We start from the raw sequence: 27,045 nt of genomic DNA, 5'->3' as shown, positions 1-27,045 counted from the left end.
CCTCCTCCTTAAGTTGGGAAGGATTACCCCTCTGCTGCTTCCTGTGGTTTCTCTGCTTCCTTCTATCCCCCTACAATCCATTCTTCCACACACCCAGAATAATCTTTGATTTTTTTTAAAAAAGGGTTTTTTGTTCTTTGTTTGGCAGCATTGGGTCTCAGTTGTGGCACAGGCATCTGCGTTGCGTCATGAGGAATCTTTTGTTGCAGCATGTGGACTCTCTGTGGCTCACAGCCTCAGTAGTTGCAGCTCGCAGGCTTAGTTGCCCTACAGCACGTGGGATCTTAGTTCCCCGACCAGGGCTTGAAGCAACATCCCCTGCATTTCAATGTGGATTCTTAACCATTAGACTGCCAAGAAACTCCCCACCCCAAATCATCTTTCAAAGACATAATTTAGATCAGGCCACTCCCCACTTAAAATGAGTGGCTTCCATTGCAGATAAAACCAAATCAGACTCCTTCTTGTGACTCAGAAGGTGGGACATGATTTGGACCCTGCCATCTTCTCTACCCTAGCTGTCTCCCACCTTTGTATTTCTTCGACTTACCCAACCTGTTCCTGCCTCAGGGCCTTTGCACTTCCTTTGCCCACAGCCTGGAGGCTTTTCTCCAACTCTTCCCGGGACTGGGTGCATCTCATTATTCAGGTTCCAGCCTAATGTCCCAGCCTATGGGAGGCCTTCCCTCATCAGTCTGTCCAAAGGAACTTCTCTTAATGCATTATCATATTCTAGTGTCCTGGTATCATTTTCTCCAGTTACCCTGGCTATTGCTTTGTTTCCTTGTTTTTTTTTTTTTGTCTCCTGAAGTAGAATGTAAGTTCCAGGAGAGATGAGCTCTGGTCTGTTCTGATCTCCTCTTTATGTCCAGGGTCAAGGTCAGTGCCTGGACTGTTACAGTCTCTCAATAGGTGTTTGTTGAATGAATTGCTTAAAAACACAGTGCACTCACTCATCTTCTTCTTTTTTTTTTTTAAATGATGGGAGGAAAGAAGATATGCAGGGGGAACACGGTTTTTTGTTCTGTTTTGTTTTTTTGGCTGTGCTGGGTCTTCATTACTTTGTGGGCTTTTTCTAGTTGTGGTGAGAGGGGGCTTCTCTTTGTTGCGATGGGTGGACTTCTCACTGCGGTGACTTTTCTTATTGCAGACTACGGGCTCTAAGTGTGAGGATTTCAGTAGTTGCAGCACTCAAGCTTCAGTAGTTGTGGCTCCCGGGCCCAAGAACACAGGCTCAGTAGTTGTGGTGTACGGGCTTATTTGCTCCTTGGCATGTGGAATCTTCCAGGATCAGGGATTGAACCAAGTCTCCTACATTGGCAGGCAGAGTCTTTACCACTGAGGGAGGCCCTGCTCATCTCATTTTGAACTTCATTTTGCCTTTGGTGCCTCCAAGGACACCAGGAGAGAGCGCCAAAGAATTGATGCCTTTGAACTGTGGTGTTGGAGAAGATTCTTGAGAGTCCCTTGGACTGCAAGGAGATCAAACCAGTCAATCCTAAAGGAAATCAACCCTGAATACTCATTGGAAGGACAGATACTGAAACTGAAGCTCCAGTACTTTGGCCACCTGATGGGAAGAACTGACTCATTGGAAAAGACCCTGATGCTGGGAAAGATTGAAGGCAGGAAGAGAAGGGGATGACAGAGGACGAGATGGTTGGATGGCATCATGGACATGAGTTTGAGCAAGCTCTAGAAGTTGGTGATGGACAGGGAAGCCTGGTGTGCTGCAGTCCATGGAGTCACAAGGAGTTGGACACGACTGAGGGACTGAACTGAAGTGACTGATTCCAAGGACTCCAGCATGGGGCTGTCTGAAAGTCCCAAAACAAAGTCTTCTTGTTGTTGGCAGCGGGGGTTGGCTGGGAGGGGAGTCCTTCATCTTCTTCTGAGCCTGGGTTGCCCTTCCTAAGTCTCAAGTCCTCTTTCACTGCTGCTTCACTTCGGCTCAGTGGCCTGGCTTGGTTGTCTCCCTTGTGACCTTGGAACATTCCTGGAACTTGCAGGAGGGTTTCTATGCCTGTGTCTTCTGCAGCCAGTGATGGAGGGGGAGCTGACCAGAAGAACAGTGTTCTTGGTCAGGGTCAAGTCTCTCCATCCGTGTTGCCTGGCACATGCACCAGGCCGGTGGGTGGGGGCAATTTGCACCCCCTGTGCCCCCTTCTCCCATTCTAGTTCCTCAGGTGGCCTGGCTTGTGCTCACAAGCCTCTGAGGCCTTCTTGTCAGCAAGGCCAGTTTGGTTCTCCTTTCAAGTGTCCTTCCTTTAAGATCAGTTGCAATTTCCCTGAGCCTTTGGGAGACCCAGGGCAGAGGTGTCCAAGCAATCAGCATCATCCCCCAAGCCAGGGTGCAGCTTGTTTGCATGACCGACTCCTTTCTGACTGAGAGTTCCTTGGGGTCAAGGTCAGGGTTAGGGGCTGGGTCTTGGCCTCCATTCCAGGTACCTACCAGTTCCTGGCAAACTGCTTGATGAATGAATGAGTGCAAAAACCAGGGCTGTTTTACAGAGTGACATGTTTCCATTTAGGCCTCAAAAGAGGGATGTCTAAACAGGATCCCCCTCTTTGTGGTCAGGGGTAGAACAGGGCAGGTCCCCTGGCTCTCAGGCTACCTGAGCCTCCCTGGGTCCAAGATGCAGGATGCTAGGGGAGCCTGAGCCACTGGGAGACATAGTGGCCTAGGCAGACTCTCCTGCAAGCTGCCTGCTCTGGGGACCCAGAGATGCTCTGGGTCCAGAAGAACTGCCTGCTGAGACCTAAACAGCCATGGACCCCTCTCCCCAGTCCCCTACCTGCTGCTGAGGACAGAAAGAGCAAGGCCTCACTCATGAGAAGCTTCATGAATTGAGCCTGTGAGCCTGAAACTTCCTGAACCTGCCCTCCTCTCAGCCCCTCTGCCATCTGGTCGGTGGTTTTTAGAGATGCAAAAGAGGGGGCTCAAGAGGTCAACCCCAGGGCTCAAGCCACCACATGGTAACTGGCTGATCTGGGATGCCTGATGTGACTGCTCCAGCGCTCGGGGTTTGCCAGGTCCTGGCCTGGGACACCATCCAGAGGGCACACAAAGGCCGGTCTTTTTTTATTTTTTTTTCGGAGGGGTCAGATAACTCAGGACAGGCAAGGTCTGGGTCCTCAGCCAGGCAAGAACCAGGTACAGGAAGTGGTATCTATTTATAGGTCGGGCCAGTGCCGTTCCAGCAGCAGGTGATAAGTGGGTAGGTTAATAACACGCTGCCCCCTCCCCCTCCCTCGCCAGCAGAAGTTGGGGGCTGCATTAGCGACAAGCCGCCCCGAGCTGTGATAGGCTGGCCCAGGCTGGCTGACATCCAGATGGCTGTGTTCCAGCCCCAGGAGGGCTGCTGGGAGTCTGGGAGCAGCAGGACCGAGTGGGAGCCAGCCAGGCTGCCGGTGGGGGCAGGGCCAGCAGGGGAGGCCGCCAGGGGCAGCAGCCCTGGCTCCCTGGGTGTTTGTGGTGAAGAGGTTGCTGTATTCAAGTGGAAGCTGAGCCGGTGAGCCCAGCCCTGAAGCCAGGCTTTCTGCTCTGATGGGCTATGTGGGGAGATGGAGAGACAAGAATGTTCCATGTCAGCTTGGGAGCCCCAGGTTGGGGGCATGGTGGGGGCGAGGCAGACATCTAGGGTGGCCGGAGGTTCAAGCTGGATCACCCCAGGTGAACCAGGCCCCTGGCACCGACCAGTTATACTCCTGACTTGGGGACCCCCGCCCTCACTTCTCTTCCCCCCACCCCTAGCTCCACAGGGAGCTCTCTCTTTCTCTCTCTCTCTCCGCTTTTGTAGTCACCGTGGCTTCAGATGACATGGAGTGGGACTCTTCACCCTCACCACCCACCTCCTCCTCTGCCTCTCTGTCTGTCATCTGGGCCAGCCGGACAGGTCATCCCTGGGACAAATGGTATCTGTGAAGGGCAGGTGGAGGGGTCACGTCAGCACCAGCCCAGGGAACAGAAAATTATGAGCAGATTCGAGTAGATATCCACCCCCTTTCTGTGACATGCCAGGCACTTTTCGAGCCCCGGGGGACACATGGTGACCAAAAAAGACACAGACCCTGACCTCCTGGAGCCCACAGGCCAGTGGGGAGGCAGTGATGACCGGAGGTCAAGGGCAAGTTGACCAGACAGGGACACCAAGCTACGTGGACGATGATGAGCCCCGCCAGAGCAAGAGGAAGGTCAGAGCCGTCGGAAGAGCACACGGGGTGGGGGGGGCACTGTCCCCCCAGAATGGAAGGAAACCACGTGCCTGTACCTCTGGCCACGGGGCAGCTGGAATCACCAATGTGTAAAAGGAGTTTGTGCGGATTATTCTCAGTTTGACGCCCCCTCCCGCGTGGCCTGCTGGGTCTTCTCCATCCCTCTCGGACCTGCTCTGTGTCCCAGGGGACTGGCCCTGTGGACCGGATGGCCTGGGCTCTTGTTCTTGTGACTTCTGCTTGGCTTGGGCCATGGGAGAGGGCTGCGGTGTGGCCCCAACCCCAGAGGTAGCTCCTGTCTGGACCCCTCCACCTACCATGCTCTCACCAGCTCCCATCACCCTTCAGGTGGAGGAGAGTGGTTAGAGCTTCCCGCTGCGGCCAGTCCTGGGCGTGCCACCTGGCTCGCGGGTTGACTAAATAGTCCTCCATCAAGGTCTCTTCAAAACCCAGCCAACCTCACCTGTGCCCCCGTCTCATTGACGTTCTAATAGCTGATCTGGGACTCACTCCTTCATAGCGCAGGAAACTGAGGTCCAGAGAAATGCCACAACTTGCCCCAGGTCGCCCTCCTCCCCCGGCTGACCCAGAGCCCAGTGCTCCGGGGCCCCATGGCCTCTGCAGACAGGCGGCCTTCTCTCTCACCTGGGCAGTAGCAACGCAGCACGCCGGGCTGAATCAAGGACGCAGGCACTGAGATCTGGTCGAACAGGCAGCTGTAATTATTGCTGGCTTCTTGCCAAGGGCCTGTGATGAGAACCTTCACTCCTCCCTGGAGGGAACAGAGGCCAGCAGGGGGAGGGGGTCAGCCACAGAGGGACACGGGCCTCCATGGCTGCACCGCTCAGATGGTGGTCCACACCCCCAGCCCACATGCTTGTGGAACATGCAGGCTCCCCATCCCCATAAGCCCTACTTAATTTGTTTTTAAACTTTTGTTTTGTGTTGGGGTATAGCTGATTAACAATGTTGTGATAGTTTCAGGCAAAGGGACTCAGCCATACATATACATACATCCCTTCTCCCCCAAACTCCCCTCCCATTAGGCCGCCACATGACAGAGCAGAGTTCCCTGTGCTGTATAATAAGACCTTGTTCGTTATCCATTTTAAATGATACAAATGAGCTTATTTATAAAACAGAAACAGACTCACAGACTTAGAGATCTGACCAATGGTTACCAGGGGGGATGAATGGGGGGAAGGGATAGTTACGGAGTTTGGGATCCATATAAACCCCACATTTGAGAACCACTGTCTCAGGACTGCGTCAGGGAGAAGGGACCCAGTTCTCCTCCCCCTGGTGTGCCAGGGGCCCCAAGACGCCCTTTGCCTTTCTCAGCTGGCATCCTGCAGGGGGATGGCAGTTCTGACCCCTGATCCCCTCCCAGAAGTGGAACTTTCAGCTCTAGCCAGAAGGGAGCTGCTGCTGCTGCTAAGTCACTTCGGTCATGTCTGACTCTGTGCGACCCCCTAGACGGCAGCCCACCAGGCTCCACCGTCCCTGGGATTCTTCAGACAGGAACACTGGAGTGGGTTGCCATTTCCTTCTCCAATGCATGAAAGTGAACAGTGAAAGTGAAGTCGCTCAGTCGTGTCCGACTCTTCGTGACCCCATGGACTGCAGCCTACCAGGCTCCTCCGTCCATGGAATTTTCCAGGCAAGAGTACTGGAGTGGGGTGCCATTGCCTTCTCCGAGCCAGAAGGGAGCACAGTTTGTCAAACCTTTCCCCTCAGGATGCAGCTGAGAAACTGGCCATGGGGGACCTGTGGAAGGTAGTGGAGGGGAGGGAGGGGGCGTTCTCTTTCATTTGCTTGTGGACAGATTGCGGGAACTCTGAGCTGTGGAAACAGGCCTGGGCATCTCAGTGGCCCTCCAGGGAGTGGACATGGTGGTGGCGAGGATGAGGGGAGACCCAGGATGCCCAGGGTGTGGTGGGGAGAGCCAGGGAGATGGATGAAGATGGCGATGGGAAAGACAGCAAAACAGAACATTGGCAGGAGCACTCCGAATGGGAGGGGCCCAGAGGTCGCTCTGGGCTGGATGGGGGCTTCCTGTTGGGGGCTGGGGATTAGGTGAGACTGTGCATGGCCTCCTGACTCTGGGCTGAGCCACGGAGGGCACTTGTCTGTGTTGCCCGCATGACCTGCTGCCCCCTGACTGTGTGCACATCGTACACGCAGGCCCTGATGTAGCAGGGCTGGGCTACAGCTGCCCTCACAAGGCGAGGGTTGGGCAGGGGGAGGGAGGAAGGGGGATGGAGGAGGGTGGCTCAGATGACCTTGCTTAGCTCAAGGGGAGAGGGCCCCAGAGGCGCCCAGGCACAGGAGGGCGCAGGAAAGGAATCAGCACTCCCTGACCACCTGCTGGAACCAGCCAGGGCAGACACACAGCACACGGGTGGCCTCATGTCTTGGTCCCCTGGGCAGTCCTGTTTTACTGTCCGAGCTTTATGATTAATAGCACCCTGTCCTGCCTGATGGGGGCAGCATGGTGATGGTGTAGGTGCCCCACTCAGGGCTCAGACTGCGGTCACTGAGTCGGGGAGGCTTGCCCTGGGGGTGCAGAGGGTGAGGTGGCTGGCCTCTAGGGCTCCCCTGGCTCTCCTAGGGTGGGCCAACGCAGGCTCCAGCCTCCTTGCTCAGCAAGGGGCCAAGAGCTGCCCAGGACGGCATGGAGGGCACCACCTAGTGTCCAGGCAGGAAAAGTCAAGAGTCGCACCTGCTGGAGACCAGGGTGGTGGAGGGCGGGTGAGAAACGCCTCACTTCTCCAGGCCAGAGCCCAGACCCCAGCTCTCCTGCTGCTCCTAATGCCAGTGAGACACTCTCTCCTGCTCACTGACCCGTTCTTGGGTGACCTGTCCTTGGCACTGGCCCATCCATGCCCCCAGCCTCAACACAGCACTTACTTTGGAGGCTCCCCACAAGGTTCCTGGAAAGGACTGGAGCAGGACTGGCCTTGGGTGTCCGTAATGAGAGGCCGAGAGGTGGGCCCCCCATGGGCCAGCACAGAAAGGAGATTCCCCTTGGAACAGGCTCTCCCAGATTGCAAGGGGCTCTCTGAGACTGGAAGGCATTTTCCATGTGCTCTTAGAGGGGCCTTCCTTCCTCTGCCTGGAATGGCTAGGAAAATCAGCTTCCTGCTAGACAACCAAAGTTTAGAGGGCGGTAGAGAGATCTCAGGACCAAGAGCCAAAAGCAGGAGGCCCACCCCTGCCCTCCAGTAGCTGTGTGTCCTCAGGCAAGTGGCCCGCCCTCTCTGGGTGGCATTTGAACTCTAGGCATGCTCTGGCCTTAACAGTCTTTGGTTCTGACATATGGCCCCAAGGAGAGTTTTGGAGTTCTGTCAGCCTGGCAGGGCTGGGGCCACATCCATGGGTTCCTGGGGCTGGGCGTGGGTGCCTGGCTGGGAGTTGTGCCACATGACTCGGGAGAACCTAACTGTGGGGTGCCTTGGAGCACCTGAGACCAGTTCAGGGTACAGTGGTCCCTGGATCCTGGGTAGAGGAAGTGCAGTGGCTTCAAGAGGCCACAGACAGTTACTCTGTGAGAAAAAAGGAAAAATTAAAAAAAAAAACAAAACAATAACCCCAATCAGTAGCTGCTAGCATGAAGCCAGGGCTGCTGTGAGGAACAAAGGATTGCAGAGATGACTGGAGAACATCAGGCCCTTCTCCATGGAAACTGCCGCGGGAGGGGCTCAGCATCCATCCCGTTCAGGAGGGGGTTTCCATGGCAACACTGGCCTGGCTGGGCTGAACCACTGTGACGCGGGCACCTGATAGCTCTAATTGCAGACTCCTGTGCCTGGTGCGGCAGGAGCGTCAGTGGAGGGAGATGACGCAAAAGGGCTTGGGGGAGGAGAGACAGCAACACATGCTACCTGCAGTCTCTGTGCCCCTGGAGCCCTGAGATAAAGGCCCTGGACTTCTGATGCACCTAGGGAGGGTCCTGGAGGCCTGGGGGAACATCAGTGTGTGTGTGTGTGTGTGTGTGTGTGTTAGGTGAACAGGTGGACACAGCAGAGGGGAAACGGGAGCAACCTGTGGACAGGCGGAGGGACACTCCAGGAAGAGACAGCAAGATAGCCCTAGCCTTAGCATCCCTGTGAAGTGGGTGCCTAGACACCCTCAAATTTTAGAGCTGGGTGAGGACACTGAGCCACTGACCTCATATTTACAGACGGGGAAGCATCCCCAGGCCTACGTCTTGCTGCAGAGCCCTCCACAAGCTTGGCAGAGCCTGGCTAGAATGGTGCTCCTGACAGGTGGAAGTGGGCTTCTTCCTGGTGAAGGGGTGAGGGCGAGGGGAACCCTGCTAGCTGATGGGGGGGCTGTGATGGGAATGGGGAAGGGGGACAGTGGGGAAGATGCTGTCTCCTGCAGGAGAACCCAGGAGGGCCAGTTCCTGCTGCTGGACCGGGCAGGGGGGAGGAAGTGGCTGCAGACCCACTGGGGCCTCTGCAAGAGGCCTCCCCAGGCCACCAAATCGGGCTCCAAAGCGCCTGGCTGGGTGGCATCTGCCCATTTCCCAAATCAAATTGAGTCTGAGCTGCTTTTGTTTCTGGGTAGCTGGAAGCAGCGAGAGCTTCTGCAGAAGTAGGCTGGCTGCTCCCTCCTGACAGTAAAGAATCTGCCTGCAATGCAGGAGACCAGGCACCCGGGCCATCATTCCTTTCCTGTTCCCGTGCCGCCCTCTCGTGGCGAGCTGCTGAACTGACCTTCTCCGAGATATAGTTCAGGGATCCGCAGGCCCGCGCTTGGATGTTGGAAGGAGAGGGCCAGGCTAGCCAAGGGCCCCTGACCAGTGCCCACAGGTCCCAGGGCCTTGGGATGTGTAGTCAGCTCACAGGCCGAGCGCAGGGGTAAAAACCTTCGCTTCCTTGGGCTCCAGGGAGACTCAGAGCATCCTGAGGACCAGATCCCAAGGCTGTGGACTTGGGCCTTGAGGCCACCCTGCTCAGCAGGACACTGAGGCCCGGAAAGCAGGTTTCAGAGTCAGGCTCAGGGAGGCAGCACCCCAACTCCCAGCTCTGACCTCCCCACACCCCAGTCCCAGGGCTCCCTCTTGGCTTCTCTGAATTGCAGGCTTAAGCCCCGTGGGGGCGGCGGGGGGGCAGCTGCTGGGCTGAGCTGACCTATCTCTCCAGAGGGACAGGATCACACTGAGCCACACCAAGGGCAAATTGAGTCAGAATCTTGCAGAGTCTTAGAGCGACCGTGGGGATGGGGGGGCCCATGGCGGGGTGCCCATGAATGTGGGCGGAAGAGGTAGGCACTTGTGGAGCTATTCATTGAGTCCTGACAACACCCCAGTGAGGAAGACGGGAAAGCAAGCTACCTTGGCTGAAGTCACCACCGGCCAGCCAACAGGGGACAGGATTTGAATTTGGATTGTGCGCTCCCAGCCCTGTGCTCCTCACCACATAGGGGAGCCACCTCTGGACACCTGAGCTTTGAAGCGCCTGTTGCCTGTGGACCCAGAGCTGCTCTGATACCTGCTGTATCTCTGGGAAGCTCCTGTCCCAAGGTGGGGTCACTACCTGGGCTGACGTAGCATCTGAGAGCCGGGGACATTCGTGCACAGTGAGCAGCCTCTGCCACGGCCACGGCCACGGCAGGAGGACACGGAGAGGAGCCTGGGCCTTTAGCTGCGAGGTCCACAGAGTAATAACCAATAACATGATAATGAACTACTGATTACTTGCTGTGGACCAAAGACTTTACCAAGCCCTTCTGGCACCTCGCCTCACCCCGAGGCAGGCACTGTTATCACCTCCACCTGATAGGTGAGGAAACCGAGTCACAGGGAGGGAAAGTCACAGCAGAGCCAGGATTGACACCCAGAAGTGGACCCTTGAGATGTGTCCTTCACTCTGGGCATCACTGGCCCCTCCACCAGGGCCTGGGGGAGCCTCAGAAGCAGAGATGGGCTCTCAGGAGAGTTTCATTTCTCAGGAACCCCGTTAGCTCTGTCCCAGTGTGAGCATCAACCAGGGAGCCCCTACCAGTGCCTGGGTCTGTTTAGCCAGCATCCCTGCCCTGCCTGTGCTGGAAGATATTTTTTGGGGTGTGTATCACTGCCTTTTGGTACCCTTTGAGCTTCAGGGTCTTTTAGGATCGCCCTTCCTTTGGTGTCCTGGTAGCAGTCCCTGCCCCGCAACTAGGCAACTTGTCAGTGGAGCCAAGGGAGCTGTGGGCAGCCGCCTGCAGCCTGGGGAGAAAGTGCCGATCTGGGCCCCAAGGTGCTGCTCCCCAAGCACCTGGCAGGTGGCCTGGGACGGGGCAGGGGCATGGCCTAGTGGGCAGCAGGGGGTTAGGGAAGGCTCGGGCCATTCTGTCCCTTTCCTATGCCATTCTACTTCACAGGAACAGCAAAGGTTCCTTCCTTCACTACCTGCACCAACCTGGAAGACCTGGGTTTCCTGTGGTCCTGGGCTTTGGAGCAGTGATTCTCAACATCAGATCTCAGCCCCCCAGGAACCAAGGATAGACCCAAGGAGGGGGATGAGGCCATAGGCAGGAGAGCCTGAGTCTTGTAACATGCCTTTGATCTTGTTGAGGCTGGATATACCCCCAGATCTCACAGATGACTCTTCAGAAACTGTACCCGCCCTCACAATTTGATGGGAATTTGTTTTGTTTTGTGAAACAAATCAAAAGCAATGGATACAGATGGTCTGTGGTGGTGATGGTGGATTTTCAAATGGTTTTCCAGCAGCCCTAGGATGCTTTTTCCAAAAAAGCAAAGCAAAACATGGATGCAATCTTAACACATCAGCCAGTGACAGTGGTGACAGCCAACACTGATCCTGGCCCAGCTGGGAGGGCCACCTGGCCTCGGAGGAGACTCCTGCTCCTGTGAGAACTGAGAACACTCCTTGAGAGAGGTGGGGGTATTTCTAGTGCCATGGGGACAGAGGTAGGGGACTTGGTCTGCACTGCCCAAAACTTCAAGGGGAGGGCAGCCACATACAGACAAGCATCTCTTGCTACATGCTGGCAGGTGGGCAGGTAGTGAGGCAGGTGGGGCAGGTGAGGCAGGTGGGGAGGTTGGCAGGTGAGGCAGGCATGACAGGTGAGGTAGGTGGGGAGGTAGGCAGGTGAAACAGGTGGGCAGGTGAGGCAAGTGGGCAGGTAGGGCAGGTGAGGGGTGGTGACGGCAGCAGCAGCTTACCTCCGGGTAAGACCACTCTGGGGAGTAGTCGGTCACCATGAACACCCGTCCGCTCTGCTGCAGCATCCCCAGGGTGCCCGAGGCCGAGGCGGCCGAGACCACCTCAGCGACGTGCATGTAGGCCATGGTGCCGGCCCCGCCCTCGGCGCTGCTCAGCTGCAGGCCCCCCTGCTGGGGGCTACAGCAAGGGATGCACATCTCAGCCTGGGTGAAGGGGGCGCGGGCCCCGTCCTCCGACTGCGAGAGCGCTGTGCCATCCCCCGACACCAGCTGGTGCCCGTAGATGGTGCCGCTGCCCCCCTCCACGGAGATGAAGTCATTGATCAGGTCGGAGAACTGGTTGCTGAAGGAGATGTCAAAGTGGTCCAGGCTGAGCTCCATGTTGGAGGCGTTGCCAAGGCCGGGCTGGGCCACGGGGTAGAGCCCCTGCACCACATTTCCCGGGAGGAGGGGGACGCCCCCGGCACTACGGATCACCCCGGTGGGCTCTGGCTGCAGGTAGTGCTCAGAGCTACAGGCCTGCAGCTCCCCGGACTTGATCAGGCCCTCACCCCCTTCAGCCACCTGTGAGGTCTCCATGGTGACCTCCCCTTCCGTCGCCATGGCCTGGAAATTGGCCTGAAACTGCATGAGGTGGAGGGAGGATGTGGACTCGATCCGCGTCTCCACGTGGCCGCTGCAGGAGCTGGTCTGTGACGAGGCCTCCGTTTTCACCGTGGGCATCACAAAGGCGCCCCCAGAGTCACTCAAGCTGCTGTGGGCGTTCTGCTCGATGGGGAGGGGCTTGCTGGCATCCTGCAGGAAGAAGCTCGGGGAAGGGGTCTGGTGGACGTGGGGGCTGTGGCCCGTCTGGCTGAAGCTGGACGTGTAGTCCTTGTTGGAGTCTATTGCACTGAAGTCCATTTGCTCCAGCGTGGTGCTGGGGCTCAGGCCGCCACCCGACGGCAGGAGGCTGGAGCCGGCGGTCAGGGTGAGGGAGCTGGACGCTGCAGCCGCCGCGGACGAGGAGTAGGCTTCTTTGGCCATCTGCTGCTCAAAGGAGGTGTCCTCGGTCTTGATCTCCTTGGTCAGGACGGTGGTGAAGCCGAAGCCCCTCTCCACAGGTGGCGAGTGCCGGACGTTGGTGCTGACCATCTCGGCTTTCAGGCCTCCGCCCCCATACGTCTGGCCCTGCTTTGGGTTATTGAGGAAACAATCGGGGTCAAAGTTCATGGTGGTTTCTGGAATCTTCCGGCCCCCGTCGAGGGTGGTGGAGAGGACGAGCTCTTCGGACACGTTGGTGGGCAGCATGGACAGGCTCTCCGAGCTGCCCGTGGTGGGGAAGGCGAACTTGTGGCCGTCGGAACTCACGGCCAGGACGAGGCCCTGAGAGGCGTCGGGCGAGAGGAGGTGGTGGTTGGGGCCGGCGGTGGGGGACATGGTGTACACGGCCTCGTTGGTGACCTCGGACATGAACACCGTGGCGCTCTGGGACAAACTCCCCATCACGGACGCCACTGCCATGCTGGACACGCCCGTGACCACGGGGCTGTCCACCATGTCCGGGTCGCTGTTGAGCCCGCTGCTGATGGACACGGGGGAGCTCTGGGTGGTGTCGGGGACCTCCACCTGGTTGGTGGAGGAGACCTCCGTGCTGTTCTGATGCAGCAGCACGGGCTTGGCCACCTTGCCGTTCCTCTTCTCTCGACTCGAACCCTTGCCGTGGTGGCTGTGCTCCTGTTTGCCCTCTGACACGTCATTGTGCTGCACCTCCGCGTGGCCCCCGTACCCCCCCGCCCGCGGCTCCACCTTCGGCGAGATGATGCGGTGTTTGGCACTGTTACACTTGTGGTGCACGCTGCTGCCCGCTCCTGCGGAGATTGCAAGCACAGCACACACGCACACACACACACACACACGGGAACACATACATGCACACGCACCAGAGAGTCAGAGCAAGGGCTGCAGGGGGCCCCGTCCCTGAGCGCTGGGGTCAGGCAGAGCCCAGCCTGGGAGTCCAGGCAGGCCCTTCGCCCCACCCTGTCCTCGAGGCTGGCATGGGACAGACCCTCAGGGTGTCGGGCCAACTTACCCCACCTGGGTTCTCACATGCCCTCTGTAACCATCTTCCCGACCTGGACTCTTTGTCCCAAATGGTCTTTTCAAATAGTAATTGAAGCACCCCAGTGCATGGGTGGTCGGGAAGGAGGGGCTGGGAAGAATGTCATCCTCTCGGAAAATCCTTCCCACCCTCGGAAGCATTCACTCACTGAACTGGGCCTTGCTGGCCAGAGGGGCTCAGTCTGGGATGCTGACCGGGGCCCTCCCCCGTCCCACTAAATGTTCCATGACTGCGCAGCAAGCCCCTCTGGGATTGAAAGCCAGAGGTTGATGGTGTGTGTGTGTTTGGCGGGGTAGGGTGGGGTGACTGGGAAGGAGGTGGAAAGCAATGAACTCTCCCTGGACTAGCTCTTAGGCCCCAGGACCAAAGAGGGTTCTAGACTTCACTCCAGAGGCAGAAAGGTTTTTGGGGCCACCACTGCCTGTTTAGCTAGCCTGAGCCTGTCCTTGGCTCTTTGTAGGGTGAGATCTCTCTAAGACCTGAGCAAGGACGGAGCCCTAGCTCTCAGTTGAGTGGCAGAAAAGAAAGAGCCTCGGGCTCTGAGCATTTCTGAGCAAGCTGCACTCAGGGCTCTACCTCCAGGCCTCCACTCCTGTGTAATTTTCATTCCATCTGATAAGGGTGACTCTGCTTTTGATGAAAGGGTGGATTCTCCCCTGATCTTATTCCAGCCTCACTAAGATTCCTAAATGCATGAAGAGTTCTCGAAGAAGCAGCATGACCCTCTAATGGAAATAGCTAATTAAGGCAGCTAGGGAGTGAAGAACTACATTTCAAAGAGCAAATACCATTATCAGAAGCACAGACACTCGAGATGGGGGTGCAGGACACTGTGTTCTTGGAGGAGGCAGAGGTGAAAGTGAGAGGCTTAGCTTGAGCGGTCCTACTCACTCAAGGCTGACTCCCTGGAAAAGCCTCTGTTGGCCCAATGCCCCGGGGACCTGGGCTCCTGCCTCTGATGCCTGAGATCCTGGGGCCTGGAAGGCACCTGGGGCAGGTGGTTGTGCACGGTGGCCCGACCCCGCGCACTCCTGACTGTGCTGCTCACATTCCCAGAAGGAGGTGTTTATCTGGAGACTGTTCTCTCCTGCCCAAAGGGGGCTGCCCTGCCAACCTCGCCCCCAGTCCCACCAGCCCCACCAGCTTCATCAACCCCATCAGCCTCATCACCTCGTCAACCCCACCAGCCCCACCAGCCCCACCAGCCCCGCCAGCCTCACCAGCCCCACCAGCCTCACCAGCCTCACCAGCCTAGCCAGGCAGGATGAAGGAGGGTTGCCCTGCGTGCTGTGGCCTGCTCATGGCTGACCCCCTCCCCTCCCAGACGTCACACCTGCTACCTGGTAGCACCCCTTGCCCACATGCCCGCCGGTGGCCCGGCTCACCCAGGCTGCCGGTGCAGAGGCAGTTGTGAGTCCGCGGCGGCGGCTTGGTCTGGTGGCTGTCGAGGATCTGCTGCACCAGCTGCTCCACGGAGAAGCCCGAGCTGCTGTTCCCATTGCTGCACGTCCACTTGATGCCGTGGACTGTGGGGAGAGAGGCGGGTGAGGCGGGGGTGAGGTCAGAGGCCACCTGTGCCTGGGGGAGGTCCGGGGAGGGATGGGGCCTGAGCCCTCCCCGGAGCGCGGCCCACTTTCTGTTGGCAGGCTGACTCCAAGCACCACAAAGCGATGCCCGTAGGAGGGGAGAAGGGAGGGAGGAGAGGGGAGGGCCAGGCTGCCCCATCACAGCCCCTCCCCTGGGGAGCTCTGTGCCCCCCACCCCTGCCCCCTGCCCTATCTCGCATTCTTGCTTCCTGTGGTGCCTCGCGCGGGGGAGGGATGGCCCAGAGAGTTGCTTTGTTTTTTTGCAAAGCTCAAGTGCATCTGGTGGTTCTTCAAGGGGTCGTGGAGTGAGGGGACAGAGAGCAAGCGTGGGGAAGGAGAGGTCCAGGAGGCTGAGGGACCTCCCCAGAGTGCAGGCTGTGGAGACGTGGAGGAGAGATGTTGGCTGGGGGTCCAGCTCCCAGCAGGATGGACGGCCAACCCTGGCCGAAGGGGCACTCCAGCTTCCTGCTCTCACCAGACTTTTCAGCCTCAAGGGGCCGCAGATTGGGCTGGGGGAGAAGGGGCTGGACCGAAGGGCCCACACAGCCTGGACAGTGGGTGCCCACTGATGATGACCGGCCACCTGGATGACCGCCCTGGAGTTTTAGCTCCGCCCTCCTCTACCCTGGACCGCTGCTGTCCCTGGTGTTGGAGTGGGGGCCCGGGATGGCTGAGGGTGGGCTCCCCACCTGCCTGGCAGGACGGGGCTGGAGGTCTAAACGAAACAACCTGCCTGGCTGAGTGTGTGGACTGACTGAGCTTCATGCCCGCTTGCCCTGCTGTCCTTTCCCAGCTGGAGCAGACCCGGCCGAGAGGCGGCTGAGCCCGCTGGGCACATGGCAGTCCAGCTCTCTCTGGTGGCTCCGGGGGGCCTGGGCCCGGAGGCAGTGAATTCACAGCCCCAGGGTTGGGGCTGGTGCTGGGGGTTGCAGGAGGGACCCAGGTCCCTCTGAAGGGGTGATGGTGGGAGCTGGTAGTCTGGGAGGAGGAGCAGGGCATCAGGGCACAGGGTCAGAGTAGGGAGAGACCAGGGGCTTTGCCAGACAAGAACAGTTTCCCTTCTCCATTGGTTAAGCTGGTCTCACGTGAACTCCAGGCAAAGCACTGTCACAGCTTGCAAAGCCTTCCTTTGCTTTGTGAGGGGCATAAGGAAACACAGGGAAAGTCTACACAGCAGGTAACTTCCCTGGTGACACAGATGGTAAAAAATCTGCCCGCAATACGGGAGACCTGGGTTTGATCCCTGGGTCGGGAAGATCCCCTGGAGTAGAAAATGCAACCCACTCCAGTCTTCTTGCCTGGAGAATTCCCTGGACAGAGGAGCCTGGTGGGTTACAGTCCATGGGGTCACAAAGAGTCAGACACGACTAAGCGACTAACACAGAGCAGGTGGGAGCTGGATTGGATTCAGACCTGGATTGGACCTCAGGCTGTGGTCTTTACTTGCAGTGTGAATTTGGGCAAGTCACTAAACTTCTCTGAGCCTCAGTTTCCTCATCTGCAAAATGGGATTACAAGAGTAGCCACCTCACAGGGCTGCCTGGGGGAAACCCCAATCTCCTGCTTGGCATTCTGTGTGGTCCCCACCAAGAGTAGCTGTTGTCATCAGCGTTAACGGCGATGCAGTGGTGGCAACACACAACACAGAATGCTGGCCCTGCCCTGCGGGTCGGCTGATGCTAGGGGAACAGGCCGGGACATCCACAGGTCGCTCAGCCTTGGAACGGGCAGGGAGAACTCCATGGTGCCGTCCATCTCACTGCTGCTCGTCAGCGCCTTCAGGTAGAACTTGAGTGGTTTTTCAAAGAAATCCCGTGTGTGAGTGTTGTGATCCGCCGGGACTCCCTCGGGACCAGCGCTTTTTCCCTGTGTGCACCTGTCCCGGGTGTTTGTCCAGCATCCTTGTCCACTCCATTCTGATGAGCCTCTGGCTCCTCTGCTCCTGCACCTTCAACAGCACTGGGGCCATGGCCCTGTGCCGGGCGGGTCCTGAATTGTGATGGGTCATCCAGACAGGGTGCTGGCTGCGTGGCTTCTGCTCCAAGCTAGCTCAGCTGCCTGGGTTTGAAGCCATGGGTGCCTGTTCAGAACCCTTTGTGATGGTGATGTTCAGGGGTCGGGGATTTACAGCACACCTTTCCGCAGGTGGATGGTATCTCCCCTGGGGATCCCCTGGGAAATTCTCCAGCAGCCCAGGAGGTTCGAGCTCCTGCTGACTCAGGCCCTCCTGCCTGGCTGCTGGAAGGCACAGCCCAGGCTGGGGGTTTGCAAACCCCATCATAGTCTTGGAGTGCTTTTCTCAAATAACCTCTGCCTGGAAATCCACTATGGAAAATGGATCATAGTGGAAGGGGCCTGGCTCAGGTGGGAATTGAGGTCAGGGCCTGATACCCATGTCCAGGATCTCCTTTGACTCAGGACCTTTTCCAGAATCCTCAGTTTATAGATGAGAAAACAGAAGCTGGGGGGTAGGGTGGGGGCCAGAGGGCAGGACTCAGGACCCCTTCCCTTGAACCGTTGTACACACAGATGGCCTTTCAGCTGTCCGTTCCCTGCCCCAGCGTGGGCGTTCTAGAGGGGGTGCCCAGGCTTGTTTCTAAAGCCCTGTAGGAGTTCCTCCCTTGCAGTCAGGACGACAGTCACAGAGCTCTGTCCTAGACCCAGAGCCTGCAGGTTCTGCAAGCGTGGGACCAGAAACATCTCCAGAGCTCATTGCGGTGTGTCTCCCTTTGGGGGCGCTTGGAGCAGGTGCTCATTGCAAAGCCAGACCAGCTGTTCTCAGGGAAAACCTTCCATGAGTCTGAACTTGAATCTCTGCGGAGATGAGCTGAGCTCAGGCAACCCCCTCCTGGCATCTGGCCACTTGGCAATTCCCCACCCAAAGCTCTGAGGTCCTGGGGTTGGGCGGCTTTGCTAATCCCCAGATGGGCCGTCATCTTTGCTGGAATGTTCTGGCATTTCTGACCAGGACCCCCTGTGCTGACAACTGTCACTCAGACCAGTCTCCTCTGCTCCCCATGAGGGTGTGGCTCCCGAGTTCTCTCTGCCTCTTGCTTGTCTCCTTATGTTGTGAAGGTTATAAAATGAAAACCCAGTGAAGGGTGACAGATTGCAAGCAGAGAATTTCTGGATGCTTAATGCAAATTGCCTACTGTCTTAGCACATCCAATATGCAAATTGTCTCCCTCCCACTCCGGTGGGGGTGGGGAGAAAACCCCCCTCCTTGGAGGTGGTGAGCTGTTAGTACTGAATATCAAATACTATCAAGACGGCTTTTAACATGTCACGCTCCGCTTCCCGACACGTAATGAATCAGCGGGAAAGGAGATTTCTATGGGGAAAAGAGAGCTCTGCGGAAGAAAGGTTAATACACGTGCTCCGGCCCCTCCCCCTCCACCGCCCCTCCCCCTTCATAAAAGCAGCAGAAGGGAAACTGCATTGAAAGTACAGTTGGTGAAAGGTAAGGTCATGACCTGGGGTGGGAGGCACAGAAAGAGAAGAGGGAATTCCCCCTGCCCCCCAAGTCACCTCCTGGTGGCTCTGGGCCACCTTGTCCCGTCTGCTCTCTGGAGGGCTCAGGGGTCCTGATTCCCAGACCACAGTTGGCAGCCCTGCCTGGGGTGGAGGAGGAGGCTGAGTGTTTCCTGCCGAATTCCAGGCAGAGGGGGGCCTCTATAGACCCTCATACACGAGGAGGCCTGGGTGATACTCCCTGGATGCTCAGGTGATGTGCCCAGGAAGGCTAGGGTGGAGAGGTACCAGAGATGGGGAAGGTGGGTGTGGGTGATTCCTCACAGGTCTGCACAGGACAGAAAGTGGCCAGAGGGCCACGCTGGCCAGCAGAAAGTGGGGCGCGGCACGGCACTCCTGCAGCTCTGCCCACAGTCTTGCTGCTGCCCAGGGAACCCCACACTGGCTCTGCCGGGCGGCCTACAGCAGGCCCGGTGGGAGGACTGGTCTGTGAACTGACAGCACTGACCTGGCCTTTCGACAAGGCTCACCCTAACGACCTCCTGCAGCCAGGCAGCTGTGGGAACACTAATCTGAATAATCAAAATGAAATCAATGACAACAGCATGGCGCCAGGCTCTGGAGGGTATCTTCTGATGAGCAATTCACCCGAGAGGTGGCCAACTGGCAGGAAGAGTGTAATTGAGATCTGGAGGCAGGGCTGGGGAAGATGCGGGGGTTATGCCCCGCCCCCCAACCCCGCTCCTGCCAGGGACTGGCTGATAGACAAGGGTTATGTCTGCTCCTTTCCAATTTTGGGGGGGTGGTGGTGGAGAGCTTTGGCCAGGCAGGCTTAACTTGACCCCACACTGAGCTGTCTGTCACCCTGTTGTGGACAGAAATGTGTATCCCCAAATTCTTAATTTTGAAACCATGACCTCCAATTTGAGTATATTTGGAGATAGGGCCTTTCAGGAGTTAATTAAGGTTAAATGAGGTCCCGAGGGTGGATCCTAGTCCAATGGGACTGGTGTCCTTATAAGAAGAGGAAGAGACATTGGGAGTGGGCACACAGAAGTCATGTGAGGACACAGTGAGAAGGCGGCCTTCTGTCAGCTGAGGGGAGGGGTCTCACTGGAGACCAGCCCTGCCCACACCTTGCCCTTGGACTTCTAGCCTCCAGAATGTGAGAAATAAATTTCTATGGCTCAAGCTGCCCAGGCTGTGGCGCTCTGTTATGGCAGATGACCAATTAATACATTAATAGTTTCCATCAGGGCTTGGGCTTCCCAGGTGGCTTGGTGGTAGAGAAGCCGCCTGCCAATACAGAAGCTGCAGGAGATGCAGCTTTCATCCCCTGGGTTGGGAAGATCCCCTGGAGGAGGAAATGGCAACTCACTCCAGTATTCTTGCCTGGGAAATCCCATGGACAGAGAAGCCCGGAAGGGCACAGTCCATGGGGTGGCAAAGAGTCGGACACAACCGATCGACTGTGCATGCCCGTATGCCATCAGGGCTCAGGCCTCCCTCTCCCCAGTCTCCCTGGCTAGAGCTCTACGAGCCAGGAGAGATCCACCCTGCCCTTTCTGCTGCACACATAGGGTGTATACATTTGAGGGGCCCTGAGATCTTTTTGGAACGCCTCCCTTTGAGACCGAGCAGGACCCTGTGGGGCTCCTGGGTTCCCCTCTGTTCCCCGCTCCTTGTTTGTAAGGGAGCAGACTCCAGTCTCCATGACCTTCCATGAGTCCCAAAGGGCAGATTCAAACAGTTGCTAATCAAGGGAGGAACAGCCAAGGAATCACCTGAGACCAGAGGAGAGAAATCAGAGGAATTCATCAAGAAGATCACCCGAGAGCAGACTGGAGGGCCCACACAGACCCTGCGCACAGCCTGTTCTTGTCAGCAACCCCACCCTTGAATCAATGCTATAAGACTCCTCACCAGATCCTCCTGGGTGAGGATACACAGCTTTACAGGACAGGAGCCCACTGTGCCCCCTTTGCCTGGCAAAGCAAAAAAGCTATTCTTTTTTACTTTACACAAAACTGTCTCTGAGATTGGATTTGGCACTGGCACCCAGAGGCTGAGCTTTTGACCTCACTTTTGCTGCAGACTTTTTTTTTTTTTTCCACTTTCTAAAAATTTACTGATTTTTAATTGGAGGATAGATGGTTAGATAGCCTCACCAACTAAATGGATATGAATTTGAACAAACTCCGGGAGATAGTGAAGGACAGGGAAGCCTGCCATGCTGCAGTCCATGGGGTCACAAAGAGTCGGACAAGACTTAGTGACTGAACAACAACAAAATTGCTTTACAATACTGTGGTAGTTTCTGCCATACATCACCATGAATCGGTCATTCCATCCGTCTAGGTTGTCACAGAGCACTGGGTTTGAGCTCCCTGAGTCATATAGGAAATTCCCACCAGCTATCTATTTTACACATGGTAGTGTATGTTTCAATGCTACCCTCTCAATTCTTCCCACCCTCTTCTTCTCCCCCTGTGTCCACAAGTCTGTTCTATGTCTCCACTGCTGCCTTGCAAATAGGTTCATCAGTACCATCTTTCTAGATTCTATATATATCCATTAATATACATTATATGTTTTTCTTTTTCTGACTTCCTTTACTCTGTAGCTCTAGGTTTATCCACCTCACTGGAACTGACTCCAATGCATTCTTTTTTATGACTAATATTCTATTGTATATATGTACCACAGCTTCTTTATCCAATCATCTGTCCATGAACATCTAAATCTTACTCTTCCATCCAGCACATGCCAACTCAAGTGTCACCTCCCCCTGAAGGCCCTCCTGGTTACTCCAGCTCTAGTCCCCACTACAGCCAGAGTCTGAGTCATGGCGACAGGATGTTGTTGAAGGGACCTGCTCTATTCCCCATGCTTTGAATGATTCCTGGCACATAGAAGATGCTCAGTGAACATCAGTTCAGTCAGTCACTCAGTTGTGTCCGACTCTTTGTGACTCCATGGACTGCAGGACGCCAGGTTTCCCCGTCCATCACCAGCTCCTGGAGCCTGCTCAAACTCATGTCCATCGAGTTGGTAATGCCATCTAGCCATTTCATCCTCTGTTGTTCCCTTTTCCTCTTGCTTTCAATCTTTTCAGCATCAGGGTCTTTTCCAATGAGTTAGTTCTTCGAATCAGGTGGCCAAAGTATTGGAGTTTCACCTTCAGCATCAGTCCTTCCAATGAATATTCAGGACTGATTTCTTTTAGGATTGACTGGTTTGATCTCCTTGCAGTCCAAGGGACTCTCAAGAGTCTTCTCCAACACCACAGTTCAAAAGCATCAATTCTTTGGTGTTTAGCTTTCTTTATAGTCCAACTCTCACATCCATACCTGACTACTGGAAAAAACCATAGCTTTGACTAGATGGACCTTTGTCGGCAAAGTAAAATCTCTGCTTTTTAATATGCTATCTAGGTTTGTCATAGCTTTTCTTCCAAGGAGCAAGTGTCTTTAAATTTCATGGCTGTAGTCACCATTGCAGTGATTCTGGAGCCCCCCATCATAAAAAAACAGTGAACATGGGTGGAGTGGGTGAACGAATGGGCAGTTTCTCAGTCACTCATACCCTCTCCAGCACTGCTCCCTTTTTGTTTTATCCATTCATTAATTCTCCCAATGAACTGGAAGCACAGCTCACATCTCAATAACAACAACAACAACAAAAATGTTTACTGAACTTACACTACTTGCCAAGCAATTTGCTAGGTTCTTTCTGCATTAATGCCATTATAAAAAGAAATAAATCACAATAATATCTACCCTGAATTGAGCATCTACTGTGGACAGGGCACTGGGCAGTGGTTCTCAAAGTGTGGTCCGAGTCACGGTATAATCACTTGGAAATATGTCAGAATGCACATCTCCTCGCTAGCCTAATGATGAATCAGACATTCGGCGGCGGGGGGAGGGTGGGGGGCGGCGGGCCTCAGATCTGTGTTCTATCATTTAGGGAAATTGATGCTGGGAATTTGAGGCTCATTGGTCTAGAGATTACATCTCTCATCTCTCAATGACCTTTGAGGCAGCATTATTGTCCCATGTTATTAACATGAGAATCAAGACTCAAGAAAGTTATGTCACTTGCTCAAGGTCATAGAGCAGATAAGTGGGAGTGGGGAGGGGTTGTAGTGGTCTGCTGGGCCATCTGCCTCCCATGGGTCTTCCCAGCCTGCATCCCTCCCAGACCGAGGAATGGCTGGATGGTTCAATATGGGTGGAGAAGGGATGGCAATGCCTATCAGAAGGTCAGGGGTTCCTTCCACTGGCTTCACTTCCTAGAGAGATGGGTTCGGATTTCCTGGGGGCTGGTGAGTGTGCAGGAAACCCAGACTGCCCCTGAGGCTGGGCCAGGTGCTGTCCTCCCACTGCCCACCCTGCTGTCTCCTGCCCTCTCTGACTCTGGAGGGGGCTGGTTTTCTCAGAAGGGCCAGTGGGCTGGTGGTGGGGAGAGGACAGAATTCTAAAACCTCTGGCTCTTCCTTCAAGATCATCCTCACCTGGGACCAGGCCAGGTGGGCAGCAGGGTGGGAATGTGCAGCCCAGAGCTGACTGTGTCACTCAGACCAGGACAGAGGAAGCCTGCCTTGGGCTCCCAGGGGCGGGGCAGGAAGCAGGAGGCAGGGCCTGCTATGCACCTGCTCTTGGAAGAGAGGGAGGGAGCCCGTGCAAGGAGAACATCTCAGCACCAGGACCTAGACGGCTGGGGCTCCTGGAGGGGTGCCTGGCCTCGTTCATCGCAGCCCACTGGAATGTTGCTGCACAGTCGCTAAGTCACGTCTGACTCTTTGCAACCCTGTGGACAGAAGCACGCCAGGCTTCTCTGTCCTTCACCATCTCCCAGAGCTTGCTCAAACTCATGTCCATCGAGTCAGTGATGCCATCTGACCATCTCATCCTCTGTCGTCTCCTTCTCATCCTGCCCTCATTCTTTCCCAGCATCAGGGTCTTTTCCAATGAGTCAGCTCTTTGCATCAGGTGGCCAAAGTATGGGAGCTTCAACTTCAGTTATCAGTCCTTCCAATGAATATTCAGGGCTGATTTCCTGTAGGATTAACTGGTTTGATCTGCTTGCTGTCCAAGGGACTCTCAACAATCTTCTCCAGCACCACAGTTCAAATGCATCAATTCTTCAGCGCTCAGCCTTCTTTATGGTCCAGCTCTCACATCTGTACAGGACTACTTGGAAAAAACCACAGCTTTGACTATACTGATCTTTGTTGATGAGTTTCAGGGAAATTTCTATGAAAGACAGGGAGCCCGAACTCTTTCTGGAAAATGTGGGATTTATGGGGGCAGGATTTGTCTCCTTGCTTGGATTTCTAGTCACTGGGGGTGGGGTGGGGTGGAGAAGGGATCCCTGGAGTCACAGGAGGGGGTGGCGGATAGGGGTAAGGGTCCAGGGGTAGCCGTCTTGGTTGTCTGCAGAAGTCTCAAACATTTCTTCTCACTGTGGGGACCCTGGGCAGTGGTGGAAATTTCCTGAAGGGCCAGGAAAGCCTGTGAGCTCAGTGCCCAGCCAGTTGTACACAAAGGAAGGTCTGGAATTCAGGAACGTCCAGAACCTGTGGGATGCAGGTCGGCAGGACCACGCTGGCCAGGGGGTCGTGGGCCCCAGTGGCTGCAGCTCTTTTCCTCACATGTATGTGATCTTGGGCAGATCTTTGATTCCTCTTGGCCTCAGTTTTATTGTCTGTAAAGTCAGTGCCTTTCATGGGTTCACCTGATGACACGTCTCTGTTCCCCACGAGACTTGAAGACAAAAACAGGCCCCCACACCCCACATTCTGATTGGGTGGCATCCACAGGAGGTCTGAGCAGGACCGGGTTGATGGCCCTGAGTGAGGTGACCGTTTCTGCTCTGAAATGTCATGCCCGGAACACCTTGGAAAAGAATTAGAGAAGTACTCTGGAAGTCCCCTCACCCCACAGTGGCACTCTGACCCGGGGAGAGCAGCTGCCTGCCCACCTTTGCTCTGTGGGGCAGTAACTTCCGGAAGGATAACTGGAGCTTGGGTCGCCACGGCAACAGCAAAGATGGCACCTGCTGGGATGGATATTTGGCCTTCTTTACATAGGAGGAGATTGCTTGGTGCTATGGTGAGCAGGTGACAAGTGGCATGTTGATGACAAAGAAAATTCTCTCACCTCTTGATAGAGGCTCATGAGGAGGACCTTTCTCCTGGCCGCCATCAACCTGGGCTCATTCAATTCCCGCCCAGGGGCTCAACTCTCTATAAAGACCCCCAGAGGCGACCATTTAACTGCTGTCCTAACAGGTCACCTTGGAGACCAAAATGGGCACTGTGATAATTTGTCTGGACAATGGTGTCCCCTGGAGGCTCCCAGGCAACCCAGAAAAGTGGTCATCCCACAGAAGAACCACGTGACAGAGGTGGGTGGGAGAGGGGCCCCCACGTGTCTCTCAGGGCTTGAATGAGCCCGTTCAGATGCCTCCCAGTTGTTGACACTAGAAGGCTGTCTCTATGGCAACAAGGTCAATGGGAAATGGCAGCCGCGTTGGTTTAATTTTCACTGTACTCTTGTTGACAGGAATAAAGGCCCAGCTTCTGATTTCTTGGTTCAACTGGATAAAATTTTCATTAGATTTAACTGCTCGTATCCAGACACCCACATACGATTCAATTTGCCCATCTCACCCTCAATTCTCATTCTCCTATGGGTCCTGAGGACATTTTCAGAAATCTCATCTTGAGAGGTGTGGAGGCTGAGCAGGGCAGGGACTGGATGGCATATGTGTGTGGGGACACATGGGCTGTGTCCCAAGTGAGTTTGTAATTCCTGGTTCTGAATGTTTGGGGACATGGGGCACAAGATCCGCCCCCCCAAGCTTTTACCACTTTCTACCAGGAGGCATAGGCTGTGTTCTGACAGTGAACAAGTCCAGAGAAAGGCAGAGGGTCTGGGGACTTTTTCCAGGTGGGAGGGACCTTGGGTGGGGGGTAGGGAGCTGGTTTGGGTTGCTCAGGCATCACAGCAGGAGATTCAGGCCACGGTGGGGAATGGGGCTTCCTCTATATCTGCACTTGACCTCACAGGCAATCTCCTAGGGGCTCTGCAACATTAAAAAGTGGCCTTGGCTGAGTGTTTCTGCGCTGGCTCCGCTAACTGGGCCAAGGATATGCATCGTGGAGCAATTCAAGGCTCGGAGAATCTCCTGACTTGCTAAGTGGCATTGTTGCCGAGACAGGGAATTCTTTGTGCTATAGTGACAGCGTGAATGCCCTTGAGGTTCTCTGATTGTCTAGTGATATCCAATGGAAACCCTATTTGGCAAGGGGAGAGGAAGCTTGAGATTTTCTTCTTCACCAGGGAACCATGTGGGCCCTGAATCTTCTTTTCTTTTGGGCTCAACTGCACCATCTTGTCCCAGGCTCTGCCCAGGGGCAGAGGTGGTGGGAGGGACTGGCCGTCCACCAGCCCCTCCAGGCCACTAGCAGTGGGGGCAAGGACCAGGTGGCGTTCTGTATGGTTTCCATCTTTCTTTTGGGAGACCCTGGGCTCAGACGCCTCCTCCGTGTGCCCAGACATGGTGCCTGCAGGGAGGCAGGCACCCTAGAAAAGGGGTAGCTGCCCCTGGCTCTTAACAATGTGGGCCAGAACCTTCGATCTTCAAAGAGAAGCTGCAAATCTGGGGACTAAAATGCTGGCAACAAATTCTAAGTTGAACAAAATCACCCCCCACCTAGAGCAGGGCTGTGTCAGTTCTAGAAGGCAGTCAGGCACCCCCCAACACCACCACAGAGAGGCCCCCATCAAAGCTTATGGAATCAGTGGGTGGCGGATTTGGAATTGGGGGAATTCTGTAGAAGCAGGGGGTGCATGGCGCCCAAGTGGCCTTGAAAGGCAAGTAGCCAGGGAGAGACAGGAAATCAAAAGAGCCATTTCTCTTAGTGCTCCGGGTTGGGGGCGAAATCAGCTAAATAAAATTTAGCCTGAGGGAGAAAGGCATATTTGCAAAACCACCTGGATCCTCCCAGCAGAGCAGAAGAAGAAAGTAAGCCCGTTTTAAAATCAGCCTATCCTATTAAGTGAAGTAAGCCAGACAGAGAAAGACAAATATCATATGGCATAGCTTATCTGTGGAATCTTAAAAAGAAAAGATACAAATGAACTTATTTACAAAACAGAGATTCACAGACACAGAAAACAAACTTATGGTTACCAGTTGTTCTTTAGTTGTTAAGTTGTACCCGACTCTTTTGCAACCCCATGGACTGTAGCCCACCAGGCTGCTCTGTCCATGGAATTTCCCAGGCAAGAATACCACGGGTTGCCATTTCCTTCTCCAGGGGATCTTCCCTACCCAGGGATCAAACTTGTGTCTCCTGCATTGGCAGGTGGATCCTTTCCACTGAGCCACCTGGGAAGCCCATGGTTACCAAAGGGAAGGATAAATTAGGAGTTTGGGGATTAACATATACATACTGCTATGTGTAATAGCACAATTTACTCAGT

General features: G+C 55.5%; 1 protein-coding gene across 7 annotated transcripts in view; it reads right to left on the bottom strand.

Moving 5' to 3' along the window:
• The window catches only part of LOC122451780 (calmodulin-binding transcription activator 1), a 664,205-nt gene that overhangs the window by 86,695 nt on the left and 550,465 nt on the right, over positions 1–27,045 (bottom strand). For all 7 annotated transcript variants that reach the window (XM_043484680.1, XM_043484682.1, XM_043484681.1 and 4 more), the window contains exons 5-7: positions 14,879–15,019; positions 11,393–13,242; positions 4,861–4,987 (exon numbers count right to left, since the gene is read on the bottom strand). In XM_043484680.1, the coding sequence (XP_043340615.1) occupies positions 4,861–4,987; positions 11,393–13,242; positions 14,879–15,019 (2,118 nt within the window). The remainder of the gene's footprint in view (positions 1–4,860; positions 4,988–11,392; positions 13,243–14,878; positions 15,020–27,045) is intronic.

Source organism: Cervus canadensis, chromosome 13 (genome assembly GCF_019320065.1).
Source record: "Cervus canadensis isolate Bull #8, Minnesota chromosome 13, ASM1932006v1, whole genome shotgun sequence".
Taxonomy (NCBI): Eukaryota; Metazoa; Chordata; class Mammalia; order Artiodactyla; family Cervidae; genus Cervus; species Cervus canadensis.
This window is presented reverse-complemented; position numbering and strand designations above follow the sequence as displayed.